At 36.3% G+C, this 14,158-nt stretch overlaps 1 protein-coding gene across 1 annotated transcript in view; it reads right to left on the bottom strand.

Moving 5' to 3' along the window:
• Positions 1-4,983: 4,983 nt before the first annotated feature.
• The window catches only part of RELN (reelin), a 481,015-nt gene continuing 471,840 nt past the window's right edge, over positions 4,984-14,158 (bottom strand). Inside the window, 2 exon segments of the mRNA XM_038562771.1 lie at positions 4,984-6,094; positions 11,201-11,206. Coding sequence (XP_038418699.1) covers positions 5,998-6,094; positions 11,201-11,206 — 103 coding nt within the window. The 3' untranslated portion in view covers positions 4,984-5,997.

The following is a 14,158-nucleotide window of genomic DNA, read 5'->3' as shown; positions in this document are numbered from 1 at the left end:
AGCTTCCTTCGTCAACTGACTCCGACCGCTCTCCATCCCCTGGTCAGGATGGATTTATCCAAAGGTCATGTGCCCAAAGCCCCCCAGCAGCTTCCTGGTGCCTCTGAATTAAAGCTGAAGTTCCTTGGTGTGAGAAATTGCTTCCTCTCCCTGGCTCCCGGCTCCCCCCACCCCACCAAGTACTAGTCTCCCGCACTCTCTCTGGGTTGCTCCCCAGATGCCCCCTCCACAAATTCAAGAGAGCTGAGACCCCCCCCCCCGCCCCCGAAGGATCCAGGCTCGTTTCTACCTTTGTATTTCCTGCACACATTGCTCATTCTTAGAATAGGTCTCCCCAGTGAATCTGCCTGACAAATCCTATTGATTCTTTACTATTCTTGCTGTAACACTCAGGTCTTCCCATGAAAATGGAGAATAAGACAAAAAATACTTTTGTATGCACACAACTCTTTCACAGCTGAATATTTTGCTGTATCTTATTCTGACTTTTAAAAAAAGAAAGAAAACATTTTAGATAGAGTTGACGTCTTCTACATGCCCCTCTCTGATCTTACTCCCCTGCCTGGGGAAACCACTGTCATGAATTTGTATTTACTATTCCCACACATGCTCTTGCATTTTTGCTGCATATGCATGTATTTCGTAAGCAGCAAGTAGTACAGTTGACCCTTGAACAACATGGGGGTGGGGGTATCAACCCCAGTGGAGCTGAAAATCTGAGTATAACTTTTGGGTCCCCCCAAAACTTTACTACTAGCCTATTGTTACTGCCTTACCCATAACATAACCAATCGATTAACACGTTTTGTATGTTTTAGATCTTATATATTGTATTTTTATAATAAAGTAAGCCAGAGAAAAGAACATGTTATTAAGATCATCAGTACAGTACAGTACAGTAACGTACTGTATTTACCCAAAAAAACTACATGTAAGTGGACCCACACAGTTCAAACCCATGTTGTTCACGGGTCAACAATATTTGTTTGCAAAGTTGAAAAATCAGATAAATGGCATCGTGCTATATAATTCTGCAGCTTGTTTTGTTGTTATTGTTAATGGGCATGTTCACTTTAACACCATAAAGTATTATATAAATAAATCACAATTTATCCATTTTCTTGTTGATGGACACTTGGCTTTTGATTATTTGCAATTACAATCAATGCTGCTGCGAACATTCTTGCACACATCTCTCTGTGTATACATGTGAGAGTTTTCCTGTGATAAATATCTAGAAGTAGCTGCATTATGCTGCATGTACGTTCAACCTCACTGATATCGTAACATATTCAGTGTTACTGATATCACACTGCTCTCTACAGAGATTTGTATTAGCTACATTTTCTTCTTCTCTTTTTTAATATATATGTATATATATATATATATATATTTTTTTTTTTTTTAAGTAATCCCAACACCCAATGTAGGGCTCGAACTTACAACTGGAGATCAAGAGTCACATGCTCTACTGACTGAGCCCGCCTAGTGCCCCCTTATTTTCTATATTCTTGATGCCCTCACATCTGCAGCCTTACTGAGATTGCCCCTCCAAGGGCTAGCAAACAACTCTCCAAGGATTACGCCTTTCACATGCCAATGAACCAATGGACTGCCCTTCCTTGAAATGCTTCCTTCTGCTAGCTCTTAAGTTTCAGGAGGCAATATTCCTCTGCCCTAATCATCCCAGGGCCTTAGAAACAGTCCCTAATCCCCAGAGCCTGCAGAAGTGATTCTAAGTAGCCAATTGTGAGTGTGCTTACCTTGCCTTGCCTTCCTCTCCCAGGGAGACACAATAGAGGCTCAAGCCCATGCTTTCCCCTCATCCTTTCTGCCTCTTTGCCGACCCTAGTGATGCCCCGTGACCACTGTGTGGTCGCGCATGCCCCCTCCTCTTGGGAACTGTGTGAAACAAAACTATCTTTTCAATGGCAATTGTATCCTGACCTGCTGGTCTCACCAGGCATGGAAAATAATGAAACCTACATTTTAAAAACAAGGTTGTACCAATGTAAACCAGCAAGGTATGAGAGTTCCTTCCAGCACCACTATGTTTGGGTTGATTTTGCCTCCTTGGTTAGGTATGGCATCATTGTTGTTTTAAATGATGTTTCCACGGTTGTTAGTGAGATTGAACACCTTAATCTTTTGCCATTTCAGTTTTTTCCTTCAGTGAATTTTCATCCCTATTCTTTGTGATTTAAAGAAAATTACATTATTACCTTTTAAAAAAAAGATTTTATCATTTTTTAAAAGTAATCTCTACGCCCAGCGTGGGGCTTGAACTCACAACCTTGAGATCAGGGGTGCATGCTCCACCAACTGAGCCAGATGGGTGCCCCCCAAATTATGTCATTACCTTCCATTATCTATTTGTGTGAGTTCTTTATATTTTCTAGAGTCCAGTCCTTTATTGATTGCATATTGTGGCTTTATCATCTCCTATTCAGTGGCTGGTTTTTAAACTTTGTGGTCTCTTCTGTTATGCAGAAGCTCGAGAAATGAATCCAAACTACAGACCAATTACCCTATAATCTTTTCTTATGGTTTGTCTGTTTTATGCCATGTTTAAGAAAATCCATTCTTCTCATGATCCCACATGATATTCTCTTCTAAAAGTTGTAAAGTTTCACTTCTGCCATTTATGTCTTTAATCTAACTGGGGTTTATTTTTTTTAAAAGATCTTATTTATTTATTCATGAGAGACACACAGAGAGAGGCAGAGACACAGGCAGAGGGAGAAGCAGGCTCCCTGCGGGGAGCCCGACGTGGGACTAGATCCCAGGACCCCAGGATCATGACCTGAGCCAAAGGCAGATGCTCAACCACTGCGCTACCCAGGTGCCTTAAGGGGGTTTATTTTTGTGTAATGATATGTCTAGGGATTTAGTTTTGTTTTTTCACTTGAAAAACAAATTGTCTTAGTACCACTTGTTGACTAGGCCATCCTTTCTCCGCTTCTGACAATGAAAGCTACTACGAGTAAGAAAGGCTGATGGGAGCTAATTGTGTGAGCAAGCTGATCTGGCTGGTTCATTACAGAATTCCTCAAAATTCAGTCCATATGTCTTTTTTCAAGAGAAGAATCCTTCAGTGTTCTGTCTGGATGATAGAGGCCCGATTCCAGGATTCGGGGAGTTGAAAGATTCGGGGAGTTGAAAGGGTGGTGTGGTGAGGGAGAGAAGGTCTTGCCCTTCAACTGCTAGGCTTTTGCTTAATACCTTAAAAAAAATACTACACTTATCCTGCTTCCTGAAATCTCTACATCTTTTTCAACCTCTCCGATTCAAGATATCCAAAAAATAAACCTGTCCCTTGCCAGGATGGGAAAGATAGTTTCCTGTTGATGTTGGGATGAATGAAATCGTTCCTTATTCAGAATTTTAACCACTACCCTTATTTTTATCCTCTTGCCTATTCCTTGCTTCCAGAGGCAGTTTTCTCTCCAGTTTCTACATCGTCTGTGTTCTGTGATGTAACTCCCTTCCCTGTAGACAGTTGAGTGTTAGCTTCTTACAGTATGATTATTTACCGCAGGTCCATTCACACTTTTCATTTTCCAAAAGTTTGTTGGCATCAATTATGTTTGTCTCCATCCTATAGTTTGTCCTTTTATGGTTTTATATCATTTAAAATTTTCTAATCATTGTTTAATTTGGATATTGGGACTTAGTCTATTTCCTTTTTTTTTCTTTACTCCATTGGTGGTTTATTATTTTTTTTCTATTTGGTTATACATTATGTTTAGAAATGCTGTTCATTTTTATATATTGATCTTGTTTCTAGCAACTTCAACTTATTAATTTCCATGCTTTTATCTTCAGAGTTCCTTGGGCTTCTGATGAAGATAAGTTTATCAACTGCAACTAAGGAGAGTTTTATCTCCTCTTTTTAAAGTCTTGTATCTCTTATTTCTTCTTCTTGTTTTATTGCCATTGCTATAGCTTCCAATATTAGTTAAGCATGCTTCAAGTCCTACTCTAACTGCCTACATTTTCAAATTAAATAAGCCAATTACATGTAAGTCCCCACTTACACTATTAAAATTTTGAGGAGATGGACTGGTAGGGAGTTCAACCCTGTTCTGATGGTAGGAAGACAGGTGGAGGGGAGCACTATAAAATATCTTAGCCCTAGTCGCCTGGTAGCTCTATGGCACACACCCAAGACTTGGAAAGACAGGCTTTGAGAAAAATTCAACCCCTTCTACCAACTAGAAAATGAACCAAATATGCCATCAAATGGTAAACCAGCAGCAATTTGTGAACCAAGAAAAGAGAATCAACAATTAAGATACAATGGTTACAAACATTCGTGAGCCAAGTACTGCAATTAATTATAAAATATATAATATGTTAAATTAGGCAGAGAAAAGAAGGCCTTGTAGCTCAAAAGCAATGATTCACAATGGATTTGATACTGACTCAAAATACATTTTAGCTCAACTTCTCAGAGGGATCATCCTTTATCCTTTTCCTGTTCAATGAGAATTACTACTGCCTTCTATTATTCTATTATGCAGATATTTTTTTATCCTCTGGGAAATCACACATTCAACAGTATTGATATACTTTTTATTTTGTAGACATTAGAAGCAGGGAAAATGCCTCAATGGCCATTTTTATTGTCAACATGTAACACAGTGCCTGTCACATAGCAAGCAATCAACAAATACTTGCTGAATGAATGCATGCGTTCTTACTATAAACCAGGCATTATGTTAGCAGCTAACGAAATTCTCAGGAATTCAATAATTTTCAGAATTCTTTATTGACTTTTCTTGGTGTAATTACAGAGTGATTAATAGAAAAAGCTGAATGAGAGAAACATAGCTACGCTGAGAGTGTGGCTTCATAATTGTTATTAACAATGACGAAACAACACAGTGAATATATTTGACACCTTCCTTTCCCAAACTGATCGGGCTTACAAATCCTACACAAGATTTAATTAAAAATGAATAAAGACAAATGAGTCTCAAATGGCTTATGGACATAATTTTTATTTAAGCATGGGCTTTTAGCTTGGTTCACCCTAGAGTACAACCTTTCAGTTAGGTTAAAGAAGAGTTCAGGGCTACAGGGCCATTATACTGTTGCTGGTGTTAGCACAACTTCTTCAGAAGGAATGAGTATGACCCACAGGAAAAACAGTCCACGAAGAGAACACAATGAGAACATCCACTGTTTTACAAATCACTCTGTTACCACAGACACGAAATGGCAGTTACTGTTAGTAAATCAGCCACAGAACACTTTAAAAAACCCTTAGACAAGGAGATGGGAACTTTGTGGGAGATAGGGTTTTCATCCACAATTTTTAAGTAGAAAATATTTCAAGGTCAAGCATTTTTCTTATCCACAAAACAACGCTAAACCAACATACATTTTAAGGAGTATATTAAAGGAGATACAATATCTTTACAACTATCTTCTTGAGTAGGTATCTCGATGAATTTTCTGCAGAATAGAAGTAGCCCGAAATTCAGCAGCAAAATATTGCAACAAAACAAGTAAATACAGTGTCAATGTATTATACTGTAGAAGAGAATACATAAAAGAACAAACAATGATAATTTAATCATATAAAACATGATACAGAGCTGAAATACAGTCCACTTAAATAGCTTTGTGACCAAGAAGGTGAAATTCTGTACTAAATGCCATTTTAAACATAAAATCTCTTAAATTTTTGTGCTTAAACTTTTTTTTCTGTTAAACTATTTCTTATTTTCCATACTGCCACTGTAACTGATATTACAACAGATCACAATTTTCACGGACACAGCAACATGAAGACATTTACTTATGAGAAAATAAGTCACTTGTCATTAGTTCACAGTGTGGGAAAGTGGTATACACTCGGTCTTGAGAAGGGCTTCCAGTTAGTCACCAAGTCCTTCATAGAATTTTCCTGATACCAGATGCAGTGCGCGATTTAAAAGAACGGGAAGCAACACATCACATGTTGGAAGGAAAAATAAAATTTTTGATTCTTCAGGGGTATCGTCTAAGTGACCTTCGTCTTCTGTTGTAGAAGTGCCTGAGCCCATGTTGTCGTGAAAAATTCATCATGTAATTTTGTTTGCGAGTGCTGTTGGGATCAGAAAGGATAGAGGTGGGGAGGCAAAGGAGAAAGAGCATGTAAGTCCCATCATTGAAAGTGCAATCTCATCGACATTCTAAGTTACCCTGATAGTTACTGGAAAATTTTCATGGTTAATAGGTCATGCTAACATTGCTACCCCAGGACAGAATAACTCAAGGTTGACACCTGTCTTCACTGCCTTTGGCCTTGAGGAAATCCCCTTCTTTTCAGTAGTGATCTCCAACCAGAAAAAAAAAAAAAAGGTAAGTTCTCTTGATCCACAGTGGAAGTAGATGGGAATTATTTTGGCTCTTTGAATTATATTCTTGAACTTTTACATTTACTTGGGTGGATTTCATTTGAGAGGAAGTGTGTGCTATACCCATTACCTTATTTAGACACGTCTCTAACAAGTAGGAAACATCATTTGATTCCTTTAGCAAACATTCTCATTTAAAGCTTAAAAGGCAAAAACAAAGTTGTTAGCTGAACCAGGCTGCCCTTCCTGTTTCATTAGACTTGGGCAAAATAAAGTAAGTTTTTCTCATGGCCTTCTACAAACAGTAAGCATCTGGGGCCTATAAACACGGTCTCATGGAAAAGAGACTCCACTGGAGAAATTATCACAAAATACTAAGAAGATGTAATTAATTGTATAATTGTGTGCATGTCATATATATTTCCTCCACATATGTACATACATATGCATACATACATATGTGAAGCTGATAAAAGTACTGAAAATAGATTTTCAGAGTCTGTAGGAAGTTGCATAATATTGATAGAGATAGCTGTTAAAGGTTTTGGTATGGAAAACATACTTTAAAAAGGATCATTAGCTATAACATCACTGAAAAGAATCATACTGCTTTCACACACTGACGCCCAAGTGACAACATATCTATATATGGCATCAAAATGTGGTTTATAAGTATAAGCCTATCAATATTTTTCAAATTCACTGAGTCTCATAAATGCTGTCTAGACACAAAATATTTTCCTCCTTAATTTCATGGAAACATAAAATGTATCTGGAGTGAGATGATGTCATGTGATGTGATTTCATCATGAAGGTCAATAGGACATGAACTTGAGTCAGGGTAAAGAGGAGGGAATGGGTAATTTTGCACTGAGCAGCATATTCTGAGTTATGATCAATATACTAGGCAAGGTGTAAAATGGTACTGTTTTACCTAGTATATTAGGTATTATATTTAAGCACGTTATACTAACATTTATAACACACAAAAACCTTTAAAATGAGGGTCTTATAGTTGTCTGACCATTTGAAAACAAAATTTATAATAAAATGTCTCAAAGGCAAATACATAAAGTGAATGTCATCAAATATGCTTTGTCAAAAAGCAACAGCATCTATACTGAAACCTGATTAAAAGACTCACATTGAAATATATTTTATAAAATAAAATGAAGTGCTAATAACTTTCTACTCTAGGTGGTTTCTATTTTATGAAAAGATTAGAAACTATAGAATGGAAGGTAGAGTACACTCTGAAGACACTGTAGAGAAAAACACCAAACAATTAGGTTTATCTTCAGTAGCTTCACTAGCCCTCCTTCTTCCCCTGATGTGACAGTGCTACATACAGCATCGAAGTTCTCAGTTCCAATTTCATAGTTGAAGGATGAAATGAATTTATCCATGACTTATTATTTGATGTAAATACTAATTGCTGCCTATGTAAAGTCCAATTACAAAAAAAGGGCAATGACCTTTTAGTCTGGATCTAATTACTCATGAACTAATCAAGTGTCAGGAGAAAGAATCTACCTCTTTGGTCACAAAATACAGGGCCTGGCACTAGCCATCTTCCTCGCAGCATGGCAGATCACCTTGTAGCCTTTTCCTTGGGTTATTACAGTGGCCCTCTAAACTAGCCTCCTCGTTCTCTCTCCTTATGAAAAAAACACCCCTAAAGAGAAACCATGAGATCCCATACATGGCATGTACGTGTGTGCCTATCTTCCCACATACATACAGTGTATCTGGCACTCCAGTACCAGTAAACTTTCCCTCAAATGCTGGCTTTACCTTTTATTTTTTTTTTATTTTTTATTTTTTTTTAATTTATGATAGTCACAGAGAGAGAGAGAGAGAGGCAGAGTGTACACAGGCAGAGGGAGAAGCAGGCTCCATGCACCGGGAGCCCGACGTGGGATTCGATCCCGGGTCTCCAGGATCGCGCCCTGCGCCAAAGGCAGGCGCCAAACCGCTGCGCCACCCAGGGATCCCCTGGCTTTACCTTTTAATAAGCCACTTACAATCAAACCTCTTGTCCATGAAGCCACATCTAAGCCAATTTAGCCATATACTTGGAGTCCTCTCTGCATTTAATCTTATTCTGTCAAGGACTTTTTTCCACTACATTCCCATGTAGACCACTCTATTCAAACTCACCCTGAACCTCTTCCACCTATCTCACTTGACCAATATCATTTCTTCAATGTCTACCTTTTTTCCCCAAGTATCACATTTTATTTATTGCTCGCTGAAGGGATTTCCCGGGTACTTTGAATCCTCATTGTGCTCATTTTCTGCTTTGAATGGAGATGAATTGCGTTCTGTTGGTGGAGTGGTCTTTCCCCATCCCCCCACCCCCATACCACAGCACTGAGCCTCCTGCCTCACCCGTGGGTGGTCAAGGCAAGTTTGTTGACCTTTTGGTGACTTACTGATTGGATTCCTGTTGTAAATCATTACTCTTTAACTATAAAGAATAATTGCAAGGTTAAAGCAACGAAAATTATTCTGTTGAAAACATCTTTAAAGATATAAGGTACTCAAAGAGAATTGAAAATAGTTAAAAGATTTGACATAGGAAAAAAAAAAAAAACCACCTCAGAACACCCAAGATATTTAGTTATCCCAGTGCAACCTAGATTGACATAAAAGTGATCTCAATATATGGGAACAAAGGAACATTCAATTTTTAACAAAAATTGATATGCATGTTTAATGGCTTTAAAGCAACTTCTCTATAGAACTATTTACTCATTATTCTCCATCTTTATATATAAGAAAATAAATATTAACAGATTGCAGATCTTTAATACCATGACAGTCAGTCCAGCATGGAAGCTTACATGTCATTTAGAAGGCATTTTGATTCATTGGATACCCTTTAATTTTGAATACATTTATAAATCAGCGGCATATCTTTGGATCCCTGAGAATGTTGATCCAAAAATCATGTTTGCTATAGATGCCTCATGTTTATCTAGTCACATTAAAAATGGCCACCTTTTCAAAGCATCCTTGAAACTAACTAGTAATTTCATATGTAAAATATAAATATTTCTGGAGCCTGTTAGGTCAGAATCTAACAAAGCAGGGTTTTCCAGTTCATAAGCTTTTTAAAATCAAGCACTATGGGAAGCTATACTAAAATGGTGCCTGCCTCTTGGACAATTTAATAAACTGATGTGGTCATTGAACAGTTATTTGTGGCTTCTAAAATGTCTAACTTACAGGATTGGGCAATCTTAAGTTGAAAGATCTCATGTTTACTTATTTTTTTGAGTCTGTTCTTATTTCTGATACATGTAGATATATAGCCATAGATGAACTTATGACTAAAATAATAATAGATGGAATTAAGATGTGTTTATCCACTGTAATTACAGGGAAAGTAATTTTTTAAAATTATAAGTCCAATGAAGGCAGGTAATGCTCATCCCAGGACATATCAACTACACCATCTGACCTTTCGATTTGCTCTGGCTGTGTACAGAACTTGGTCCATTTTAAAATTCTCCTCTTGTAAGTCATTAAAAGAAGGCAGAATGAACATCAGTGGTTCTTGGAAATGCTGACTTAAATGTCCACTAACGCTGAGTGAGTTTAGGGACTTAGATGATATGGAGATATAAGATATTTCTCTGTATCTGTATAGGAAATGTGGATATTGCAAGAATTTTCAAGACCGACTGTGCTTTTTTGAATTGTCACTCCTCACTGGAGCCACTGTCTTAGCTCATTAATTATTACAGAAAAAATTCAGTTGATTTTTTAGTGGATTCTAATGGAAATTCTTCTAATGGAAGATAGAGACTTAGTAGAAGTAATTTGAGCTCATAGAAATGTAGGTATTTTTACTGATCCATAATTTATATATTACCAAAACATATGATACAATAAATAACACCTCATATGAAGAAATAAGAATTCAGCGGACTGACGCATCTTCCAGAGAAATATTGGTGAGTGTACGATGAAAAGCTGCTGTTCAAACTAATCAATGAAACTCCCCTGCATAGAGGATGCTAGATATTTTACTTTTAAGACCATGCATTTTCAGGAAGTCTACACAGAAATAAGTGTAGGCTCATATATTTCACAAATATTGAAGATTTGATATTTATTTTCTCTGCTAAGTGGGAAGGAGAATAATATTTGGTAACGTGTACCTCAGGGGGTTTTGTGGATTAAATGCAAACTTCCAGCATAATATGCAAGTGATTAATAAATGATAATAATTTTAACTTCTTTCCTAAGTCTTAAAGTATCTCCATTAGAGGACAGATGCAACTATATATTAAAGAAGGCAAATCTTACGTAAGGATACGATCTAGAACTCACAAATATTATGAATAAGTCCACCAAGCTCTGCCAATTCACTTATTAACTTAGAATAGAATTAAAAAGGCAAGTTACCCTCACGCATCTCCAGCACAAGAGATCTTTTGAAAGATATTACATTTAGTCAGAGCCCCTAGGTCTTTTGCACACATTTCTAGTTTTAACTTCCCCTTACAACAAGCTTTTGAACTATGAACACTTCAAAAGCACCTAATACAGTCCCAGGCACAGAGCCAAATTTGCTACCTAATGAAGCAATGCTGATTAGCATTCTCTCTATGTTGTTGTACCCAATATTGCATATACATTAGAGAATCACCACAGTGTTGCTGAACTCTGACTTTACATGACATAGGTTTCAAATGTCCTGGTATATCTCATTATCATATATAACTTTGTTTTTACAGATTTCTTTTTTAATTGCAAATGTCTTTGACAACATTTCTGTTAACGTAGGTAACACTGATGAGACTATTAGTCAACAGTTACCCAGAATTAGTAAGAGGACTTACCTTACTCTAGTGGAAAACCAATGACAGCAAATAATGAAATATAACACAAGTTAAAAAATGCCTTTCAATGCATGCAGCACTGTGATTAGTCATAAAAGTCTGATCAGGTTTAGATGCAATATAGGATTTTTCATCTCTTTTGAAAATAAAAATTAAAGAAGTTATTTCTTATTCTTCTATACCTAATATATACATATATTTAACTTTTTAATGTAATGCAACATGCAATATTTGCTCATAACCATATGTCAAGGTACATGTAGCTTAGTACTACATTTGGCATAAATGTTGCATGTAAAGTATAAATACGAAAGTAGTCATTAATAACTAACATTAATTTTACTATCTGTTTTTTAAATTGTTTATGTTTTAGAAAATACTTATTTCTGAGTATATTAAAGAATGGGCTTTAAAAAATACAGAAGTCCTCTACATCAGGTAATACAGTCAAATTAATAAAGGATAAATATGCTTTGCAACAAATGTACTATGTTCATTTCCATAAATCATTTGTGCCAAAAATGACAGTATTTTGATAATGAATAGCATGAGGGGATGGTCATGATGGTACTCATATTATTAAAATCTGATAAATGCATTTAAGACCATAGTTGGCAACATATTGGTTTTCGTTCTCTCATTAAATGTGGTAATAATTCACTTTTAAGTAAATCAATTCACAAAGGCTCTTTACTGAGCAATTTGCTTTCAAGGTACACATGCAAAAATTGGCCCACTTCATTATACACATGACAGGTTGTGACTTAGACACGTACACAAAAAAATGTGATGTGTGAATGAAATGCATAGTTGGGTGAGGGAGATTCTTAGGATAGAAGGGTGAGTGCCCACCAAAAAAGATTAAGACCAATAATTTTCTTTTATCCTAAGAAGAACCCCACCAGCATGGATCTTGTGAGGGGTCTGCCCAAGTGTGTTCATAAACATTTACTGAAAAACGTTCTATATTAGTAAGTGAATTCAGAAAGTTAGGTTTCTGACATGACTGTCAGTGACCGTGTTATGCTACATCACTCAGACTTTATAGAATAAGGCCTTTTGGTAAGCTAGTGAGGCTGGATAAAAGTCATCTGTCAATTCAGTCCATCTATTTTATGCCAGAATAGCAGGAGCCAATCATCATGAAGTGCTTTTCATGGGCAGGTTTTATTGAAAAACATCACCAGAATGAAAAGATTTCACTCTCAAACAAGCATAAAGTGTAAGCAACTTTGCTTGTTCAATGCTAAATGGTGCTTTTTATCTTTATGGTGTGGGGTCTGTCATTCTGTACATCCATATTTATGAAACGCAAATCCTTCCACATGGGGTTTATTTGAGAATTAAACCATTAAATTACACATTTATTATGTATGTTGTCAATTTAGGATGCAGTCCTAAACCCTGAAATATTTTCAAAAGTGCTGAATTTGTTCTCATCAAACTCATTTCTCTTCTTAGTTAATATGGGCAGTAGTGAGGTTAAACTCAAGATACCATGCGTGACCACACTTTTTCTTTCTAGGGATTTTTAGCATGTGTCCTTAGTGCACATGCACAGAAGCAAAACTATGGTAATAAAGCTAGATTAAGGCCAGTCTGCACTAGAAAAGAAAATACATTTTTAAAAATGTAATGGTTTTCCAACCATTAGTTGCAAAAACATATTAGCAGCCCTCTTTGCAGTAATCAGTTAGGTAGGGCTTGAATCTCTTTAGATTTGCACCCCAGTCTTCTCTCCCATCCACACTTGAGAAGTTAGCCAGACTAGTTTACCTAGCTAAATGCTATCATATAAAAGTATAGTGAATTCGAGCATAGTTTAAATTATTAGGGATATATGGGAGTATTCTATCTCTATTTCTAAATATATATCCGCTCTAGCAAAATTATAACTAGTAATATTTGTGAATCATGAAATTAACTGGCTAGTTTCTTTGTGCCTCATTTGGTTGAAAGGCCCTCTGGAAAATTGTTTTATTTTTCTGAATTCTCTGGAACTTTTTCATTTTAAGTTTATCAAATGAATAACCTAAAGTAATTATTCTGTAGAGCTATCAAGGGCATATTAATCAGTGAGTGCCTTAAAACTTTTCACTCTTCTGAAAAGAAGTACTTTAAAAGGGTACAGCGGTATAGAAATGTTAAATCCTAAGACAAGAGTAAAATATCAAAAAGATAGTTCTGAAAATATAATTTCTCTGTGTTGGTATTTTTCTCAAAAAAAAAAAAAAGAAAAAAGAAAGAGAGAAAAGGAAAGAAAACCAAATAACTCCTTTAATTTGAACAAAATTTTAATGTCATTAAAGAGATAGCATTTGCTTTATTTATTTTTTTAGCATTTGCTTTAAAAATTATCTGTGTAATATATAAAAATAAAATTATATGGTGATAAGTGTGAAGCTAAAATTTTTAAATTATTCACTGAAATTATTCACGTGTGGCGATGCTCTTTTCTCACTCAAAACGTTTTAGTGCCCTGAAAGTCTGAGAGTATAATGCAGACTAAGAGCAGACAGGTGCCCGGTAAGTGATAAATTCTTCAAAGTACTAAAATTCTGGAGATGGAATAAAAGTGAAGTCTTTAAAAATACAGATTGTTTCTCCAGAAAAACACCGGAAACAATAGGTATGATTGATATGATAGGCTTCAGATAATCTGAACTTAATTCTTATAGTAAAATCATGATGCTGGTGGCTGCTTATAAACACTAATACCAACATCAGGTATTCCAGAAAGTCCCTTGGGAGCTACATGGTAAGGCTTCCTGCTGATGCTCTGAGAGTCTCTGAGGCAGCAAGTCAACAGGGAACAAAGAGCAGAGTATTATGGTGATGATGTGCCTCTGAAATCCAAAATTGTTAACTGAAATTGCTTGGCTGGGTGGCAGGAGAAGAAATATCTACTTGCACACATGATACGTAAGAATTATCATGTCTACCCCAGGGCAGTATTAG

This window comes from Canis lupus, chromosome 18 (assembly GCF_011100685.1).
Source record: "Canis lupus familiaris isolate Mischka breed German Shepherd chromosome 18, alternate assembly UU_Cfam_GSD_1.0, whole genome shotgun sequence".
Classification (NCBI taxonomy): domain Eukaryota; kingdom Metazoa; phylum Chordata; class Mammalia; order Carnivora; family Canidae; genus Canis; species Canis lupus.
Note: the sequence above shows the minus strand (reverse complement) of the source record. Positions and strands in the feature narration are given on the sequence as shown.